The sequence below is a fragment of the Panulirus ornatus genome, chromosome 23 (assembly GCF_036320965.1).
Source record: "Panulirus ornatus isolate Po-2019 chromosome 23, ASM3632096v1, whole genome shotgun sequence".
NCBI classification, from domain to species: domain Eukaryota; kingdom Metazoa; phylum Arthropoda; class Malacostraca; order Decapoda; family Palinuridae; genus Panulirus; species Panulirus ornatus.
In genome coordinates, this window is record NC_092246.1 from 22,866,529 (window position 1) to 22,889,028 (window position 22,500).

Here is a 22,500-nt window from a genome sequence, read left to right on the forward strand (position 1 = left end):
TTCAGTGGTTTGTCTTCCTCACTTGGTATAGGAATGACCCTCATCTCAGACTTCCAGACCTTCTGACACGTAAATCTTCCTATGTATGTATGTATATATGTATGTATGTATGTAGCTTTATGTAAGCTACACACACACACACACACACACACACACACACACACACACACCACACACGGGGCGACCTCACCTTGGTGGGGACAACATGGACTGTAAACTCGCGCGGCTCCGTTGGTGTGACAAATACGTCGGTGGAGACAAGGAAGAACTCTAGTGATCTACTGTATGTGTGTGTGTGTGTGTGTGTGTGTGTGTGTGTGTGTGTGTTTGTGTCATTGTTTTTCGGGGGTTGTCATTGTTTTTTTGGGGGGGGGGGCGTTTTGGGGGTTCCTTTTTAAAATTTCGGGGGTTGTCATTGTTTTTCGGGGGTTGTCATTGTATTTCGGGGGTTGTCATTGTATTTCGGGGGTTGTCATTGTATTCAGTGGGTTTTCATCGTATCTGGGTTATCACTGTAATGTAGGATTTTTTTGTATTGGGGTTGTCTTTTTTGATTGGTGTTGTCATTGAATTTGGGGGTTTCTTGTTTTTCCCCTGGTTTTAAGGTCATTTTTCGAATTTTTTACAAAAAAGTTTTCTCGTGGGGGGGGGGGGTCAGGTGTTAAGAAAACTTTAACCTTGATATGCTTTGTATTCTAGCATTACGTCTTTTGTTTGGGGGCCCAAAGCCATCACTTTTGGGCTACTAAACCAAGGCCCTGTGCTTTCGTGTTGTGCCCGGGAGTTGACCTGTGGTAACCAAGAACTATGTTGTAGTCATCATCAAGGGATCAACTCTGAACTCACATTGATCTATTAAAGTGATCATCATAACTTCTGAAATGATTAACTGAACTTTAATGATGATAATGATCACAATGATCACGTACTTCAGCTGAACGTGTAGGGTTTGGGTTTTGGGTTTCCCCCACGGTTTTCTTTTCTCTCTCTCTCTCTTTTTCTTTTCTCTCTTTTCTCTTTTCTCTTTTTCCTCTCTCTCTTTTCTTTTTCTCTGCAGCGAGGGAGGAAAAGGGGAGAGAGAGGGGGGGGGGGTTTATGTTCATCTTCAGCCTTTTTTGCGAATTGGGCCCCCAAAAAAGAGAAAAAAGGGGGGGGGGGCCGTCTTTATCCTTCCTGGGCACCTTCCGTCGCCCATTCACAGCCACGTCCGACCGTCCAGCTCAGATGGAAGCCTCACAGGAGACGGATGGAAGGTTCCAGGGACCCAGGAGGTCCGTGGAGGTTCCAGACGCCCGGTGGTAGCTCGGGTGAGGCGACAAGACCTGTTGATTTGTGTCTTGCCTGAAGAGGCTGGAGTCGAGGGGCGGGAAACATGGAAGCTTGTGTGCTGCCTCTTGTGACCTATTCTCCTCACTCCTGCATCTCGTACACTCTTATATACATACTCACTCGAATATATATATATATATATATATATATATATATATATATATATATATATATATATATATATATATATATATATATATATATTCCAGTTCTGTATATTTCTGGTACCATATTTGTTGTCCTCCTCTGGACCTTCTCTTTCCACTCTGTCTTCCTCTCTCCCTGCCTTGACCTAATTCGTGAACATCTCACACATTCAGTCACGGACATTATTTCCTTCTATATGATCCTCATATGGCAACTTCCTTCGCTGTTTCTCATCTCCTTTACATTTACTCGGGTCGAATTTCACCGATGATGTGGGGGAACAACTTATGGAATGTGTCAAGTGTCCCTTGTGATGTGATGCAGCCACCTTCACGTCTGGCCTCGTGACCCTGTGTGGCGTCATCCACATACATGTGCAGGTGGGAGGCCAGCCCACCTGACACGTCGTGTGAACACAACAAGAAGAGGAAAGGTCCCAGGGTCGACCCTTGCGACACGCCGCTGGCTGGTGACCCAAACAAAGATTGAGAGATATACGTCCTGTGTGTGTGTGTGTGTGTGTGTGTGTGTGTGTGTGTGTGTGTGTGTGTGTGTGTGTGTGTTCTACAACAGTGACCTTTGACATAACTATTTCATAAATTTCTTTTCACTGTTCGTAAATAATCCAAATTTCTTGAGACCAAGTCTTTCATCTGTTGCCATCGTCATGTGAAGCCACAAACTCTCTCTCCCTCCAGCCTCCCCGTGACCTCTGACCTCTGGATCCCAACACCCTTATCGCCAGCCAGGCCATGACCTCTGACCTACGTGTCCCAACGACCTTATCTCGCGGCGTTATCGTGAACTACGACGATCAATTCAGGTCCACAACTGAGGCAGAGAGGAGGTCGATAGCCTATCATTGTTCAGGATGGCAGAAAGATAACATATGGACAGGATATCAGTTTGCTACGAGATCTGGCCCTTAGTTATCATGGAGGAGGTTGGCAGCGGCGGGTGGTGTCAGGGGTGTCAGAGGGAGATGGTGTCAGGGGTGTCAGAGGGAGATGGTGTCAGGGGTGTCAGAGGGAGATAGTGTCAGGGGTGTCAGAGGGAGATGGTGTCTGGGGTGTCAGAGGGAGATGGTGTCAGGGTGTCAGAGGGAGATGGTGTCACGGGTGTCAGAGGGAGATGGTGTCACGGGTGTCAGAATCAGTGGCACATTTATTTCCCAGGACCAGAGTTACCTCACATGAAGGCTCAAGACGATCAGCCTACAGAAAAAAAATATCGTCTGGCTGCAGGTCTTGGACGAAAGACGATAGCGAGAGGAAGACGATAGCGAAGACGATAGCCAGAGGAAGAAGATAGCGAGACGAAGACGATAGCGAGAGGAAGAAGATAGCGAGACGAAGACGATAGCGAGAGGAAGACGATAGCGAAGACGATAGCCAGAGGAAGACGATAGCGAGAGAGTAGATATAATAATAGATCACGTGCCAGCAGGATAGATGGTTAGGATAGACAGACACATGTGACCGCGAAGGTAAAATGACCTGTATACAAACACATGTAAAGATCAACAATAAGAGAAACACCAACGATCTTCTGGTTGGTAATCACTCGTCAGTAATTATCCAGTAATCACTCGTCAGTAATCATCCAGTAATCACTCGTCAGTAATTATCCAGTAATCACTCGTCAGTAATTATCCAGTAATCACTCGTCAGTAATCATCCAGTAATCACTCGTCAGTAATTATCCAGTAATCACTCGTCAGTAATCATCCAGTAATCACTCGTCAGTAATCATCCAGTAATCACTCGTCAGTAATTATCCAGTAATCACTCGTCAGTAATCATCCAGTAATCACTCGTCAGTAATCATCCAGTAATCACTCGTCAGTAATTATCCAGTAATCACTCGTCAGTAATTATCCAGTAATCACTCGTCAGTAATTATCCAGTAATCACTCGTCAGTAATTATCCAGTAATCACTCGTCAGTAATCATCCAGTAATCACTCGTCAGTAATCATCCAGTAATCACTCGTCAGTAATCATCCAGTAATCACTCGTCAGTAATCATCCAGTAATCACTCGTCAGTAATTATCCAGTAATCACTCGTCAGTAATCATCCAGTAATCACTCGTCAGTAATCATCCAGTAATCACTCGTCAGTAATTATCCAGTAATCACTCGTCAGTAATTATCCAGTAATCACTCGTCAGTAATTATCCAGTAATCACTCGTCAGTAATTATCCAGTAATCACTCGTCAGTAATCATCCAGTAATCACTCGTCAGTAATCATCCAGTAATCACTCGTCAGTAATCATCCAGTAATCACTCGTCAGTAATCATCCAGTAATCACTCGTCAGTAATTATCCAGTAATCACTCGTCAGTAATTATCCAGTAATCACTCGTCAGTAATCATCCAGTAATCACTCGTCAGTAATTATCCAGTAATCACTCGTCAGTAATCATCCAGTAATCACTCGTCAGTAATCATCCAGTAATCACTCGTCAGTAATTATCCAGTAATCACTCGTCAGTAATTATCCAGTAATCACTCGTCAGTAATCATCCAGTAATCACTCGTCAGTAATTATCCAGTAATCACTCGTCAGTAATTATCCAGTAATCACTCGTCAGTAATCATCCAGTAATCACTCGTCAGTAATTATCCAGTAATCACTCGTCAGTAATCATCCAGTAATCACTCGTCAGTAATCATCCAGTAATCACTCGTCAGTAATTATCCAGTAATCACTCGTCAGTAATCATCCAGTAATCACTCGTCAGTAATCATCCAGTAATCACTCGTCAGTAATCATCCAGTAATCATTCCTGCATTCTTGAGGGAACGCTGCCTTAAAAACCCGTTAATCTAATGTGCTTCCAGGGCACAGACGGTAACTACCAGGGCACAGACGGTAACTACCAGGGCACGGACGGTAACTACCAGGGCACAGACGGTAACTACCAGGGCACAGACGGTAACTACCAGGGCACAGAAGACAGCGGCAGGCGTGACCCAGACTTAGGATTTGGCAATCTTCTTAAGAAGGTCTGTCAGTGTTATGACCAGAGAGGCGTGTTGTCCTACGTCATGAAGGGAAGGAGAGAGAGAGAGAGAGAGAGAGAGAGAGAGAGAGAGAGAGAGAGAGAGAGAGAGAGAGAGAGAGAGAGATTCTAAAAAGAAAAATGTACGTTTTTCTATTAAAATATTGTACATGACGTCACGGAAAAACGAAAAAAAACCCCGTTGTTAGTGTTCACACGAAGAGTCACCGGGAAAACTCGGTTATTGATCTCTCCTGAATTTGGACAGATCACGAAGAATGGTAAACAAATTCTTTTGCTGAAGAAGAAAAAAATGAATGAAACACAGAACAGTCCAACAAGTTCTGCTGACGTGAGGTGAAACGATTCTCAGGAGGAAGAGTTCGACAACCTCTGCTGACGTACGACAGCGGACGTCCGGCGTACGATAATGCCGGGGGTCTGGGAGGCGGTCCTTCATAATGAGATTCTCATTTGGGTTGGCAACACTGACCTTATCCAACCAGATAATTCCCTATTTTTTTTTTCTCCAAATCGTCAACTTACTGATGACCTTCGTGAATTAATTGATGACCTTTGTCACCTTATTGACCATTAGATACAACAAGTGTGTGTGTGTGTGTGTTGTGGTGAGCGTTGGTGGAGGTTGTCAGAGACGGAACAGAGAACGGTGACTACACTATAGAATATAGATCCATCGAAAAATGATTTTGTTTTCCTAAAATGAGGGTAATCTTGTACACAGTAATGGCTTTTATGATGAAGGGCAGGGGGTGTGAGAGAGAGAGAGAGAGAGAGAGAGAGAGAGAGAGAGAGAGAGAGAGAGAGAGAGAGAGAGAGAGAGAGAGAGAGAGAGAGAGAGAGAGAGAGAGAGAGAGAGAGAGAGAGAGAGAGAGAGAGGACGGTACTTCAATGTGTTCTCTTCCTAAAGCTCCGTTCCTGCGGGCTTCCCCGCCCCCCTGAGAAGCCGTAAATAAAGCCTCCTTCATTGTCACGTTGAGGTCTTCTGCTGGAGTGAATCTTGACGATGCATGAAGCTTCCCCTCTCCACCAACCCCTTCCAATTCCCCCCCCCCCTCTCTCTCTCTCTCTCTCTCTCTCTCTCTCTCTCTCTCTCTCTCTCTCTCTCTCTCTCTCTCGTCTCGCCTTTTCTTACCACTTGGGTCCGTGGGGTCTTCTTCCTGGCATCTTGTCTCACATTGAAAGGTTCAGTTTCCGCGCCGAAACTGTCTTTTATTTTTTCCTCTTGAGGCACTGACGTATATTGGCCGGCCTTCTTCAATCACATTCCTGATTTCCACCACCGAGGACCCCATCACTCAACCCGGGACGCGACCCTGAGCGGGTAGGACCTCAGCCAGTCAGCGAGACGGTGTCCGGGAGCGTCCTTGTGCGTGCCCCTGGCCGGACCCCCGAGGGAACGGACGGGATAGAAGAAGGAAAAGATGCATAAGGTTATACAGGAGAGAGAGAGAGAGAGAGAGAGAGAGAGAGAGAGAGAGAGAGAGAGAGAGAGAGAGAGAGAGAGAGATGGGTATCGGAAATGGAAATATATTGCATACATCACCGGCGATGTTGGGGTAGCACAGGGAATAGTGTAGGTACATCATGTAGTGGATATGATGGAAAGGAGAGCCTGGATGTATTGATACATGCTACCCCTCGTCACAAACACCCGCTGTCCATCGTCTTCAGATCTGATGCATTCAGCAGTCCATCAAAATACTTTTTCTTCTTTTTCTTCACATTGTTCGCCTCCGAACACATCTCATATTCATCGATCTCTTCCTTCCCATCTCAGATCTACCCTCCTTTATCAGTTCTCATGCCATTCTCTTGAACTCCCGCCGCTTTCTCTCGTACTCTTCTCAATCACTTGCACTCCTTCCCTGCAAACACCGTCCACATGCTTCCCTTTTCTCTTTCATGAGATATTTTACTTTATCGTTCCACCACTCGCTCCTCTTTCTCACACTTCCACATCACACTTCCCGCGCGCCACACATTACACCTACACGCCTCAGCATTGTTTCGCTGAGTTCGTCCCATTCCTCTACCACTTCCCTGGTTTACTTTACTCTCACTCTGTGTCATTCTCCACGCAGTCGCTTTTGGTATCTCTTCACTCAGGATAATTTAACGCTTTTGCTCACTTCCACCATTTCTTCATACACTTATGTCATTTCCTCTTTCTTTAAATCCAACTTTAACTTTCACAGTCGCCTCAACCGAGAGACAGTCCAACATTCCACCTCCCATCGCACTCGAACACGTTCACACCAACAAGCTCACCTTAGTTCCAGATTATTATCATTCCACTTTCAGAACACGACTTGAGAAGCGTCTCTACTTCTGCATTTACGCCAGGGACCCCAAGACCCCAGACTATACCCTCAGTTGCCACATTATCCACGGGTTAGTGTGAGGAGTGAAGGGAGCAGCAAGGTGGTCTGGGGAAAGGAGACCAAGTGATCTAGTCATTATAAGGCAAGATTGAGTCTGTGCAAGGAGATAGGTATATAATGGTGATGATGATGATAATAATAATAATAATAATAATAATAATAATAATAATAATGATAATAATGATAATAATAATAATAATAATAATAATAATAATAATAATAATAATAATAATCATAAATGATAATAATAATAATAATAACATGGAGATAATAATATAACGTAAAAGAATATAAAACAGGAGAGCTGGAACACTGGAAGTAAATAAACAAGAGTTCAAATAGACAATTCGAGTCAGTCTCGTATCCGAGGCCCGTGGTGCTTCAAACCTTTATTTGCTCTCTTTTTTATATATATTCTCTCTCTCTCTCTCTCTCTCTCTCTCTCTCTCTCTCTCTCTCTCTCTCTCTGTTATTATTTTTCTTTCTCTTCTAAGCCTTGCTCAGGGAAATGTCATTTTCCATCGTTCAAATGTGAAAAATAATCATCCTTTAGAATTGCTTCGTTTACCAGGAGGACCAGCGACGGGAGGTTACGATTTTTTTTTTACTTTCTTGCGGGATAATTTGGGCGAGACGTGACCGATATGTAAAGACGCCACGGGCGTGGGTGAACGAATTTGAGCTGGCTGCCACATCCTCCTGGTTCGAGACGTTCGAGTCGTCTGGTTCGTGAACCGAACCTTAGAACTACCAAAGCTTCGCCTGTGACTGGTGAACCCGACCACGTCCGCCATAATGTTTCCCTAGTCTCATTCGTTCACTTCCTCTCTTCTTATATATCCCATCATGTTATATCCTGTCATCTTCCTTTTACTTTCCTGTTGTTCAACATTTTCTAGATAATTTACATAACCAGCATTCAGGTAGGGTCAGCCGAGCGTCGCTCTGCTCTGCCGTAGCCACCTCGGGGCCTCTCCCACCTCCCTTACCTCATTGGGAAGTAGTAATGTGGATCGGTCCGCTTTAACACGGAATTCTAAGAGCTTCCTATATCCTCTGATGGCGGGTTGGTGAAGACCTTGTGTCACCTCTGAGGTTGTCCTTCTGTATCCCTGCCCGTCTCTTACCACACTAACCTGATGGTTTCTGATGCCCTTCACCACCACAAACACCCTAGCAAGGATCCAATGGTCTGTTGTTGGTTGAATTCCTCTGTATTTCATCGTTCTGTCCACTTACCAGGAACCACTTTGTCATTACCACTTAACGTGTCAGTCACCTCCATCACCAAACATTTCGTTCTGGATTCCTCCCCAGCCCTTCGTCAGCACCTCCCAGCCCTTCGTCAGCTCCTCTCCAGCCCTTCGTCAGCACCTCCCCAGCCCTTCGTCAGCACCTCCCCAGCCTTTCGTCAGCACCTCTCCAGCCCTTCGTCAGCACCTCCCCAGCCCTTCGTCAGCACCTCTCCAGCCCTTCGTCAGCTCCTCCCAGCCCTTCGTCAGCACCTCCCCAGCCCTTCGTCAGCACCTCCCCAGCCCTTCGTCAGCACCTCCCCAGCCCTTCGTCAGCACCTATCCCAGCCCTTCGTCAGCACCTCCCCAGCCCTTCGTCAGCGTGATGCAGCAGTTCCTCATCCTTACTTTGGCCCTGTGCCCGAGTTGCAGTATCCTTGCCTCGCCTCCTCCTATTCCTCCTCCTCCTCCCTGGCTGCCCGGCTGGTCCTCCCATAATCTCTGCACACATTTTAATCTTCCTCCTGGCCACATCCAATGTTTAGTTCCTTCTCTAATTCCCTCCCAGAATTCCTTTATGTTTCATGCCTTGTGCACTGGCCTCACTTGTCTGTGCCCTCTCCCCCTTACACATCTCTCTCTCTCTCTCTCTCTCTCTCTCTCTCTCTCTCTCTCTCTCTCTCTCTCTCTCTCTCTCTCTCTCTCTCTCTCTCTCTCTCTCTCTCTCTCACACACACACACACACACACACACACACATTAAGCGAGGCACGACTTCCTTCACAGCTTCTCCGCCATTTACAACTAACTTGGCCCTGTGCTGGGCGCGTGGGCAGGCCGACCTATAATAAGTTACGTTAAACTGCTGCGCTTGAGGGTGAGTGGCCGCTGTTGTTACTGCTGTAGTGAACAGTTTAGAGTTGCGTTCAGGTACTCTACCTCCTGGAGTCTTAATGACCGTCTCCGGAACACAACGAGTCTATAATGCCTCGGACAGGGAAGTTATTATTATGATGAATAGTACAATGTTAACTAAATCACTATAGTTCAGATTTTCATATATATATATATATATATATATATATATATATATATATATATATATATATATATATATATATATATATATATATATATACCTCTGGAGTATACAGGAGATGAGTAGTAGTGCCACCTCTCTCAGCCAGACCTGCTGGCTGCTGGAGAGCTGAGGGCTACACAGACCTCACAGTGGCGTCCTCAGCCTCCTGACCCTGACGGGCTGCACTTTTCCTCTCAGCCAGTGAGGACCAGACGGACCCAAGCCACGACTTTGATAACGTCTCCTCAGCAGCTGAGGTCAGCTCTCGCCTCAGCCAGACACTGTAGGAGGGAGGAGCTTGTTGGCCACCTACAGTGTCTGCTCAGCAGGTCTGGCACACTGGTGACCTTCCCCGTGACCTCAGCTTCCTTGGTGACCTTTGGCCTCTCTCAGGCGGTGTGGGGAAGAAGGGGAGGTGGGGATGGGGGGGTGAGGTGTGTAGCCGGCCGGGATGTATGAATATTCATGTATACATACATCCTAAGATGTATAATATGCACAGACATGAACTCAAATATTCATTGTAAGACTCACACAGATACATTTCTAGATAACTACATGTACACACACACACGTTCACACATACACACACGTCCACGCATACACACACGTTCACGCACACGAAACACCGGCTCTGACAACCGGGTTTTGTGTCTGTGTGTGTGCATACATTTCTCCGTGTGTGTATTTACATAGATGCACACGAAGAAACGTATGTGTACACATGTACAAAACCCGGTTCCCGGAATTGCTATGTTGTGTCGTCGGTCTTACGTAATAACACTCGCGAATTCTTACATTCAAGGAAGCCATGCTTGCCGTGTTACCCTGTGGGAGATGGCACAGATGTGGGAGGTGGCACAGATGTGGGAGGTGGCACAGATGTGGGAGGTGAACAGATGTGGGAGGTGGCACAGATGTGGGAGGTGAACAGATGTGGGAGGTGGCACAGATGTGGGAGGTGGCACAGATGTGGGAGGTGAACAGATGTGGGAGGTGGCACAGATGTGGGAGGTGGCACAGATGTGGGAGGTGGCACAGATGTGGGAGGTGAACAGATGTGGGAGGTGGCACAGATGTGGGAGGTGGCACAGATGTGGGAGGTGGCACAGATGTGGGAGGTGGCACAGATATGGGAGGTGGCACAGATGTGGGAGGTGAACAGATGTTCCCCAGTGATGGAAAAGCCGTCTGTTTATGACAACGTTCAAGAAATCAGTCGTAATAAATGCTAGGATCATAGTCCTGTAGCTGGACGGAGAAGAGCAACTCCTCTTCAAGGATCAGATTCTGTTTTGGTGAGGTTCCAAACGTGGAGGGTGAGATACTGCGGGGTTGGAAACCCTCGTAAAGGCTTGAGGTTAGTGTTGGGTCACATCTCCCCTGGACCAGGCGAGGAAGACCATCGTGCAGGGGAGCTTGGTTCAGATCTCCTGACGAACACCGGACGAAATATGGGAGAACGTATGTGTGTTTATATGTGGGCATCTGTCTGTCTGTACATACGTGTGTGTATGGGGTTGTTTGTGTGTATGAATGTATACATGAATGAGTCTTATTACTTGTTTGTACAGTAAAGGGAGTGAGTTCTACACTCGTGAGGCCTGATCTCTTGTGTATAGCTTGTATTCTTAGGTATACCTGTAAATTTAAGGTTTTGTGGGTTGAATACGGTTAATAATACATGTGTATACATGATTCTGTGTTTATGTATTATCATTTGTGTACTCCCTGGTCTTCGTACGTATACATAGGTATAAGATGATGTATAAGTATGTATCTGTTGGTGAATTGTATCCCAGGGGGAAGCAATGTAATTGTCAGTCACCTGAATTTACGTGAACCTTGCATTTACCACCTTACCTTCCTGCCCCTCACCACAGCCACCATCATACCCTCCCTCCACCTCCCACGCACCTCCTCCATCCCCTACGCAATTCCCTGCACCACCCACGCACCTCCCTCACTGGAGGTAATCTCCCAGCGCATCCCATACGATCCCTGCCTAATGCCACACCAAACAGTTTATGGAGCCAATAGCAGCCAACCTTTAATACCCCCTCCCACTCTTCCCAAGTCCTCACCACGAGAGATGGTCTAAAGAGAGCATAGTCAACTCTCCCTCTGTATGTCACCACACCGACCCTCCTGCACCTTTCCCCTGCCTTGTATCTACCATACTGCCTCACTATCCTGCCTCCCTCTGTGGTGATGGTTGGGGAGGAGCCTCCTGCCTCACTATCCTGCCTCCCTCTGTGGTGATGGTTGGGGAGGAGCCTCCTGCCTCACTATCCTGCCTCCCTCTGTGGTGATGGGTGGGGAGGAGCCTCCTGCCTCACTATCCTGTCTGTGGGTGGGATGATAAGTTTACTATCCCCCTTACTATCCTCTAGCAGACATCTTCGTCTATCTGGTTCTGTATTTTCTGGTCTTCCCCATATAGCGTCCCAGCCTGTGACTCATGTTGGCCGAGGAGGGAAGAAAACGGGAGTAGGTTGTTATGGTGATTCTTGCCGTCGCGTCTTCACCTCTGATGGTGATCCTCAGCTCGAGATCTCAGAACCATCAACATAAACTTCAACACAGTAACGCTACTAAAATGTTTTGCCTTCAACGTTTCAATACAACAAGGTCATCCCTGGGAGGCACTTAAGAAGCATCATTTATACTTGACACGCATTACTTACACTTTATAAACATGACTTACACTTAAGAAATCTTACTTTCAGGAAGTTCATCATCAGCTGAGCTTAGATGAACTGTGCCGCTCTCCCTATCCCAAAAATGGACACATAACTGCCTTAAGTTACCCCTAAAGTGACGTGTAAGTAGCTGACATTACCCTAAAGTGCCGTGTAGGTAGCTCACATTACCCCTAAAGTGACGTGTAAGTAGCTGAAGTCATCCCTAAAGTGACTGAAGTTTCTAGAATTATCCCTAAAATACTGTGACATTTGATTGCATATAATAATTCATGAATTCAAGCATTTACGTAGAATTAATCCTAAAGCGACGCATCTATGATTATCACTGGTGTCCCGCGTAACCGCCTAAAATTATCCCTAAAGTGACACACAGATGCCTCGATCTGTCCCACAAGTGACGCTGGGGACATCAAATTATCCCTAAAATGAGACGTCACGGGACATCGATTATCCCGAAAGTTAATTCACCCGTTTTGTTTTCCCGTCACACCCTTGCGTCACTCCTCCTCCACTACCCTACCCTCTAGGGCTCTCAGGGGCCCCTCCTCGAGAGCCCTGAGGGCCGTGGAGCCTCACTGGAGAGACCTAACCCAAGCCCTCACACTCAGCCGACCTCTGAGGGCCGCCGTTACCCAACACCAGAGGGGAGGGCCGGCCCTCTCAACTCCGAGTGTGGACCTCTTCAAGACTCGGCTACAACGTCTTTTTGAAATGAGATGAAAATAGTTCCCTTATCCCCTGACTCATATCAGAGATAAATCTCCTCCTTTCTCAGCTCATTTCCCTCTGATCTCGCTTCGCTTTACCGTACTAAGCTCTTTTTTTTTCCAGTTTCTCTTCTCTCATCCCGTCTTCCTCAAGCTCAGATTGAGCTCAAGGGGAAGGGGAAAGAATGACTTGGAAATGTCCTGTGGATAAAGTCTGGGGTTAGTGTGAGGACAAGAGCAAAGGAGAGGGTGGCACTGCAGCTGAAGGAGGAGGTGTACAAATGTATTGGTGTGACTGGTGTGGGTGAGAATAAAAGTGAGTTATATGGTGCACCTGTAAGCTAGAGAGAGAGAGAGAGAGAGAGAGAGAGAGAGAGAGAGAGAGAGAGAGAGAGAGAGAGATAGAGAGAGAGAGAGAGAGAAGTGAAAGATGTTTTGATTTATCGTGGAGTGAACATACAGGAGGGTGTGAGGCATGCATGGGATAAAGGAGAATAAGAACAAAGTGGTATACAGGAGGGTACATGCAGTCAGTGGGCTGAACCAGGGCATATGAAACGGCCCGAAGACACCACAGTAAAGTGTGTGGGGCTTATCTGTGGACAGTGGGTCCAGTTTTGGCTCATTACGCATGACGTACTGAGAGTGAGTGTGCGTGAATAAGGACGCTTGCCGTCTGTTCCTGGCGTTACCTTGCTTACGCAGGGAAAAGACAAATATATATATATATATTTTTTTTTTTTTTTTTGCTTTGTCGCTGTCTCCCGCGTTTGCGAGGTAGCGCAAGGAAACAGACGAAAGAAATAGCCCAACCCACCCCCATACACATGTATATACATACGTCCACACACGCAAATATACATACCTACACAGCTTTCCATGGTTTACCCCAGACGCTTCACATGCCCTGATTCAATCCACTGACAGCACGTCAACCCCGGTATACCACATCGCTCCAATTCACTCTATTCCTTGCCCTCCTTTCACCCTCCTGCATGTTCAGGCCCCGATCACACAAAATCTTTTTCACTCCATCCTTCCACCTCCAATTTGGTCTCCCTCTTCTCCTCGTTCCCTCCACCTCCGACACATATATCCTCTTGGTCAATCTTTCCTCACTCATTCTCTCCATGTGCCCAAACCATTTCAAAACACCCTCTTCTGCTCTCTCAACCACGCTCTTTTTATTTCCACACATCTCTCTTACCCTTTCGTTACTTACTCGATCAAACCACCTCACACCACACATTGTCCTCAAACATCTCATTTCCAGCACATCCATCCTCCTGCGCACCACTCTATCCATAGCCCACGCCTCGCAACCATACAACATTGTTGGAACCACTATTCCTTCAAACATACCCATATATATATATATATATATATATATATATATATATATATATATATATATATATATATATATATATATATTCACCATTTCATCCATATATCATCATCAGTACCGACATTGTCTCTATTATATTCGTGTTCGTGTGTATGTCCCCAACATGGACGTAAAGTCAACGCCTATATTTTCCGCATTTTAATCGCCACTAATGAACGAAATTATGCAATGATAATGTTATGCAAACTACATTCATCCCGGCCCAGCGGATCGGCTTATTGACGTTAAAAATTTACACCATCCTTAATAATAGGATTCATATCCCGTGTGCAGTCACCACCGCCATGACGGTTATCGTGCATGAATACAAAGGTATCGTTCATGTGCCGGAGTGTACGATGATTCTGAACCAGGGTGCTTCGTATGGACGAAACTCAGACCATATTTTCCTCTTCTCTGTTTATTTCTTTATCGCTTTAACCGTCTTTATATTGCCTTCTAAGAACTGGCTCTAGTGAGGCCTGGCTTTTTTTCCGTGAGTCGTGTGTTCAACATAATGTAACCAATCGGCGAGTCGTACATGCGTGAAGGATATCGTACGTTCGATGAAGGTGGGCCGGTATTGGTGGTTGTTTACGTCTGTTATGAGATGTCGTACATACATCAAAGATCGTTGAACTTCGAGAAATGAAAAATATCAAGGGTATCGAGCACATTTTACCTACCTTATTGAAGGGTTGGCGGGCATATATTCAGGTTATTGCCTATATATTACAGCCTCATCGGTCCCCACATCACCGGGTCTCGTGTGTTATTAATGTCCCTATCATTCACAAACTGTGAGAGCGAGTTTTAAAAGAAAATTTTCGTGGTGGATTATAGGGTAAAGAGGTGGACGTTGATTACTCTTCCCCTTACCTTAAACCTGTGATGGCGTGTGGCGCTTCCTATAATGTAGAACTCTTCATTGTAGATTGTCAGAAAGAACATTCTCATTAATTATACTTTGTTTATTCAAAATCCAGCCGCAGAACAGATGTTAGCAAACTGTTTGGGAACTTTATTCCAGTCCAAACTTTCCTATAAGACTTCCATAACAATATCTTACCAAACAGTATATTACCATAACATTGAATGATTATTTTTCCCATATTACTTTCGGCAGTTGAGCTGGAGGGAGAGGTGGGTAGAGAGGTGCCCTCTGCTCTGCTCTTCTGTTTCTACGATATTCATTTTTCTTCCTCCTGATGACCTCATTGTGGACCATCAGTCTCTTATAATCTAATCTGCCTATGCATTCCCATGTACAGACCGGGTATTGTGCTATAATGTCAGAATACATGTGTATGTATGTGATCGAACGTTATGGAGAATATAAGTGAAGCGTTGCAGAGGATACACAAGGGTACTGTGGTCACCCGTCCAAGTACTAGCCAGACCCAACGCTGCTTAACTTCGCTGTCCGAACGAGATGCGATGTTTTCCACCGTGATATGACCGTAGGCCAAGCGTGATGTGGTCGTCTGCTCAGAGTGCTGGACACACATGAATACCGTGTCGTCAACATAAACGATAATGGTGCAAAGATAGTCTTTTCCTGTCGGGTAACCCTGGAGCATGACCACAGTCTAGTGGTCGGAGGAAACGGTAGAGACCAGATCCTGACGCACTCCCTCTGATGAGACGGCAGGTCTTGTCTGACCCGAAGGCAAGGTTAGTGAAAGGTGAGTGGCTCTAACACAGCCAGAGGAGCAGAGATGGGCAGCTAGTGTGCTGGTTAGAGCCTTAACAAAGCCCTGGGGGTAGCGGGAAGATTGGTTACATAGCCCTAACATAGCCCTGGAGGGCTGGGGTACTTGGTTACCGATCTCTGATATAGCCTTGGGTCAATTGGTGTATTGGTTACCAACTCCTAACATAGCCCCAGAGTAACCGGTTTACTGGTTACCTAGGCCTAACATAGCCCCTGGGCGGCTGGGGTGCTGGCCTAACATAGACCTGGAACAGCTGGGGTAGCAGTCCCTACAACAGCCCCGGGGCAGCTGGGGTACTCACCGAGAGGCAAGATGAAGAAGAAGGGGAACCAGCACAGGAGGAAAACGCCCACCACGATGCCCAGCGTCTTCGCCGCCTTCTTCTGCCGTCGGAACTTAGCCATCTTGCCGCCCGGGGGGCCGGCCAGGCGGCGCTCGGGGGACGCCGAGGGTGAGTCCGGGTCTTGCTGGTTAGCAGCGCCCTCCTGCCGCCCGCTGAGCCCTTTGCGGCTGCCCCGCGTCAGCCGACCGTCGTGCCAGCTGAGGGGCGTCATGGCCAGCCGCAGGTGCGGCGTCGGTGGCATCAGATTGGCCACGCCTTTGCCGCGGTGGACCCTGAGACGCGGCTTCTCTTCCACCTCTGGCTCCTCGGGCTCCTCAGGTTTGGCCTGGCCGTTGACCAGACAGTGGCCGTTGAGGCCGCCCACCCCCGTGGCCAGCCCGGCCGCCATGCCAGCCGCGATGCCCACGCCCATCCCCCCGCGGTGCGCCCGCAGCGTCAGCTTCGCGTCGCCACCGCGGTGGACTCTGAGGGTGACGGCGGTCTTGGTGGTCTTCACGCCGCTCTCCAGGAACTTGGACTGCTGGATGGCTGCACGGTAGATGCGCCAGTAGACCACCATGATGCACAGGCTGGGCAGGTAGAAAGACCCCGTCACGGAGAAGAGGACGTAGCCAAGCTCCTGGTTGACGGTGCAGACGGTGGGGTCTGGGTCGGGCGGGGTCTTCCAGCCAAAGGCCGGGCCGATGGAAATGACGATGGAGAGCGCCCACACCGCCGCGATCAACACACACATCCGCCGCTCCGTCATGATGGTCGAGTAGGCCAGCGGTCGAGTGACGCCGATGTATCGGTCGAGTGAGATGACGCAGAGGGACCAAATGGACGCCGTGCAGCAGAGGACGTCGGCCGTGGCCCACACTTCACAGAACACCTGGCCGAAGTACCACTTGCCGGAGACCTCGAGGGTGGCGCTGAAGGGCAGGACGGTGGTGCCGAGGAGGAGGTCCGCCACAGCCAGGTTGACGATCAAGTAGTGGGTCGAAGAGCGAAGGTTGCGCGACATGAAGACCGCAAGGAGGACCAGCACGTTACCACTGATGGTCAGCACCACGATGCTGGCCAGCACCACAGATTTCACGGCGGCCTCGACTAGCGCCTCCGTGGTCACCTCGGACGACACATCCTCGACGCTCTCCTCTCCAGTGGGGTGGATAAGGAGGAGGTGATGTTGGCGGTGACGTTGGGAGAGGCGGAGGTGACAGGCGGAATGCTGGGAGCGATTTCGAAGTCATAATCATCGTCGAAGATCCAGGAGGTGTTGAGGATCTTGATGGTGAAGTTGACAGAGTTCATGATGGCCTGATGCAGCTCACAGGCACGCCATATCTAGGGTAACTATGATGGCTACGATAGTCAGCCTCAACTGCTCGACTGGACACAGATATTCTCCCGAAACCTCCGTCATTTGAGCGTTGACTCTTCCTTAGCGTCACGCGCAAACAGCGCAATCAACATCTTGTCTATGTCGGACGTCGTCTGGTGCCACACATGCCAATATCAAGTTGACTTAAGGTCCTCCAGAACAACACTGGACCAGTGATGTACTCTAGTTACCCCTCATGATTCTGCAGTACGCTGGTCGTCGCAGCTCCGACTCGCTTCCCTGTTTGTCGCCCTATTGCTGTACGTCTGTGTGGCACCGAACACTGCCTCTGTCGGCCTAAGCTGTTATCTGGGCCTGTCAACTGTATTCCCAACTTCACAGTTCCTCTCGCAGTACTGTGAGTAGTTTATCGAGGTAGAAACTTGTCTCTCTGGCAGAGTAGATCGACTCTCCTGTTTAAATTCAGTGCCACAAACTGGAAACTAACACTGTTGTCCCTCTGATATCAGATGTATATGATCTACAAACTGCTTCTCTGTCCCTACAAACTGCTACCTCTTCAAAGACACAAACAGTCTGACGCCACAAACAGTCGTATATCACAAATAACTCATACTTCACCGTCTCTCCAACTCACAAACTGTTTCCAATTTTTACAAACTGCCTATCCTGGGGCCGTAAACTGTTTTCCCGACAGTGCAATCTATTTTTACCGCATTAAGATTGTCTCCAGACCGCGAGGTGTCTCTCTGACGCTACCGTCTCTACAACGCTACAAACTATCTCTCCAACGCTACAAACTGTCTCTCCAACGCCACAAACTGTCTCCTGGACAGCACATACTGTCTCCCCAGCGCTGCACACTGTGTACGTGGTGGAGCCTCAGGCGATCTCCCTCACAGACAGGCAATCGTCATGCACGACACACGTTGTTGCCAGTGTGACCGTGTGCCGCGCGGGGCGTCGTGGTCAAGCCTGTTCCCATGTTCTTGCCGTGGCCTCAACCTTGCCCCAGCTTCGCGTTTTCTGTGCAAGATGACCGAGAACGAATATGTCGTAATGTTTGAAGGAAGTAATACTTTCTGTGAATATCCGTTAGATAAATATTGAAAATCTTTTCATTTCTCTGTATGAATATTTTTGACGGAATAAATTGGTTATTTGGTTAGTTAATGATGTAATGTCCTCGGTGTATCGTCTTTAATGTAACTTCATGAACGTAACATAACACGTCTCTATACTGTCAGTGACCCTTCCTGACCCTTGACCTGGTCACAGCTGGCTTCCCGGATGTTCTACACTTTTCGGTCAAAGTACAAGATTGCAAGACGCTTCGTCCATACTTTTAAACTGTTTTTGGTGTTGAGTTCCTTCACACCACGACTGTCTCGAAGGATACCTGTTCATCCCTGACGGGACACTACTCTTTCCTCCCTCCATGTTCCACCAGGTCCCACGGAAGTGCCAAGAGCAAGGGATGACAGATGATGACGTGGTCAGCTGTCATCAAGTACCACCCCAGGGACCGGCCAGGCCACTACCCGCCAGCTTCGCGACTCGCGAACTCACCTCAGTATCGCTCGAGTATTTCTCCTCCTAAGCACAGACCGTAGGTCATCTCCAGCCTCAGTACTGGCAGTAAACACTGGTGGGCCACGTCCTCTTACCTTTCAGGAACTTTTACCCTCAACATTTCATGGAGAAACTTCATAAAAGTTTTCCTGGTTTCTTTGTCGTGTAAGCTAACGTTAGATTTAACTGACTGTCTACCAGTACGATAGAGTTAGTTCACAAATGTATGTTTAGATAGTTTATCCTAAGGTTGAGGCACTCAGAGTGTGAGAGAGACTCACGAAGTGAGCGACTACGGCCCGCGGGCGGCGTGTGTCGCGCGGTGACCCACACTGACCTGGGAAGCGTCCCTCATGCTACTCGCGGGCCGCGAGCCGCGCACCCGCACCGTGCTGGCCTGTGCCACAGCTGTGCCAATCCCGCGGCAGACCTCCTCACTAAAGCAAACTTTATCCCCACTATTAATAACTCCCACATATTTCTTTGCACATTTTAACTTATAGGATATTTGTATCTATCACATTCATAGAAATACATGAAAAGACTAAAGAGACAATTACCAGTTGCAGTCGACCATACAAATATCCCCTCAATTCCCCATATTCTCTGATTACTAAAGATAAAGAATTTACCTATAAATGATTTATGGCTGCAAGTTACTCGATACATTTCTCAGGATGAAGATTTCGTGGCGATAAATGGGAAGCCACGAGCCTCGCGCCGCTGAGTCTAGGTTGATGATTTGATTCGAAATTAACAGAAAATTTGTTGCTGAGTTTATAATGGCCCAGGATGACAGCGTGGAAGTTATGTGTTTTGGGAACCCATTTTGATTATATATATATATATATATATATATATATATATATATATATATATATATATGTGTGTGTGTGTGTGTGTGTGTGTGTGTGTGTGTGTTCTAACGCCTTGGGTCGTGGGAAGCTGATTGAATCTAGATGTCAGGGAACCGCGAGATATGTTCATCTGGTGATCTTGATTAATATTACTCGAGTCTTGCCCAGCGTATGGCAGCCCAGGGATCTGGGGACCGACAGACTCACTCGGATGTAACCCAACGATTCAAGTTATCGAATACCACACGCCATTTCTTCTCATGTCTTCCTCTCTCACATTCTCTCATACTTTACTGTATATCACCTTACCCTGACGCTATCATCACCTCGTCATGTTTTCTTTCATCTTCTCACTCATAATTTTCAACCATCCGTCATTCTCACTCATCTCTCAACCACCCACGACATCACTCAAAATTTTTCCCCTAGAATTTCGTGTTGAAATCGTACAATTCCTCTAGGTTCACCAAGAAATCCACTCCACATAGATAGACACACCATAAACCTAGCTGACGACTGAGAAGAAAGCTGCATTTCTATACATTGTAAATGATAGAGAGTAAGGAAGGAGTGCCAACCATCAGGTCAGGTGGTCGTCGCCAGCGGATGCTGCCACGCACGTCGTACACAGTATTATTATTTTCATGTCTAGATTTGTAAGCATTACCGCCTATTTTGATAAAGCTTCCCATGAAAGTACTATTATGTTTTAAAGGATTAGCTTAAACCAATGAAGCAAGAAAGGAACCATCAAGTATGAAACTCTGAAGTTAGAAAATTATTAGGAATGCGACATACATTTATCAACATTTTGATATTTTCATGTTCAGATTTGTAAACATTACCGCCGACCTTATGAAAGGAACATCTGTTCAACTTATGTGTCCGTCCTGATATGCTGAAACTGCGAATAATTCTTTTATGTACTATTAACTTGATGTAAATATATATAACTAGAGAATAGTAGTAAAATAATAAGTTATGCTTTTTTATGACTCAAGCCGAAATATTTTAAGATGTTGCAGCCATAGTGTTTTCTTAATAATGCATAACTGATGAATAATGTACCTGAATCATACAGGGATAAATAAGGTTAACCTGGGTCAGGAGTGTACTCAACAAGTACTGTTTTCTGAAAGATCAAGTTGCTTGAACGTATTCACTGCTGACGCTGGGCGAGCCTCAAGCAACAGAAACTAAATATATACAATATTCGAGAACCATAAATATCATACATAAATCTGTTTCCAATATTCTCCTCGGCGAAAGCTGTATATATATATATATATATATATATATATATATATATATATATATATATATATATATATATATATATATATATATATATATATGCAGAGTGGATAGAACGTCCTTCAGGGTTCGTGGGAGGAGCAGGATTGCCTCACCACTTGAATTCGCTGGGTGAGGCCAAGTGTTGTCTTACTTTACAACTTGCTCAAGTTTTACTATGTGGAAGTTTTTACTAAAGTTCCGTGAGAAAAGAAAATGCTTTTGCTCTAGTGAGAAGGTCAGTCGTGATATTCATTATTTTCTTCATAAGTTGTTAGATTATATGTGTGTGACGAGGAGTGTCAGATTATCGTACAGGTCTGACTGGGACTACTAGGTTATGAAACATTTCTGGGTGGGACTGCTAGGTTATCATACAGGTCAGGTGAGGTCAATTAGGTTATCATACAGGTCTGAATGAGACAGCTCTCATAGAGGTCTAACATGGACTGTATTCTTACATGCCTGACGGGGATATCCCAGTTATCTTGTGATGCCGACAGTTGTCTATTCGGCAGGGATTCCTGTTTGTATCTTTCTGTTTCAGTTGTACTTCTGTTGTTTACCTGTTGGCAAACACAAGACTTACCACTCCGCCAGACCCTCTGTAGCCTCCGTCTGCATAGTAAACAACGTGAGAAAGATAAACAAACAGAATATCTTACAATCCTAACATCAAATTAAGCAAACGAAGTGAAGGTGTATTTACTGTACATGTCGTCAGGATTTACTTACACTTGTTTACCCTCTGCCTATTTACTTACACTTATATGCCCTCTCTATTATAGTACTTAAATAATCTGTCCCGGCTCTGGCTATGTACTGACACTTGTGAGCCCTCCTCTGCGTGCAGTACTTACACACCGTCCTCCTCTGGCTCTGGCTGTGTACCTACAGATGTATACCCTCTCCTCTTGTAGTACTCACATACTTTCTCATGGCTTTGGTTGTGTACATATGATTGTATACCACGTCCGCTCGCAGCACTTACATCCTCTCTCCAACTACTAAACTGTGTCAGTAAACCTTGTGGCACCAGACTCTGGCTGTTTGTAAACCTTTCACTGTTGAGACGTCAGTGTTAGTGGGTCAGGCATATGTAACGTGCTGTGTGACATAACTACATGAGGGAAGCATATATAACGTGCTGTGTGACATAACTACATGAGGGAAGCATATGTAACGTACTGTGTGACATAACTACATGAGGGAAGCATATGTAACGTACTGTGTGACATAACTACATGAGGGAAGCATATGTAACGTACTGTGTGACATAACTACATGAGGGAAGCATATGTAACGTGCTGTGTGACATAACTACATGAGGGAAGCGTATTTGTCGTCTGATGGAATAACAAAGTTATGGTCACAGTCTGAATTATATATAACCAGTAT

At 46.5% G+C, this 22,500-nt stretch overlaps 1 protein-coding gene across 1 annotated transcript in view; it reads right to left on the reverse strand.

Annotated features, from left to right (window-relative positions):
• LOC139756916 (alpha-1A adrenergic receptor-like) overlaps positions 1–19,267 on the reverse strand; it is a 119,573-nt gene extending 100,306 nt beyond the window's left edge. The window contains exon 1 of the mRNA XM_071676843.1: positions 16,015–19,267. Within this exon, the coding sequence (XP_071532944.1) occupies positions 16,015–17,059 (1,045 nt within the window). The 5' untranslated portion in view covers positions 17,060–19,267. The remainder of the gene's footprint in view (positions 1–16,014) is intronic.
• Between the last annotated feature and the right edge of the window lie 3,233 nt (positions 19,268–22,500).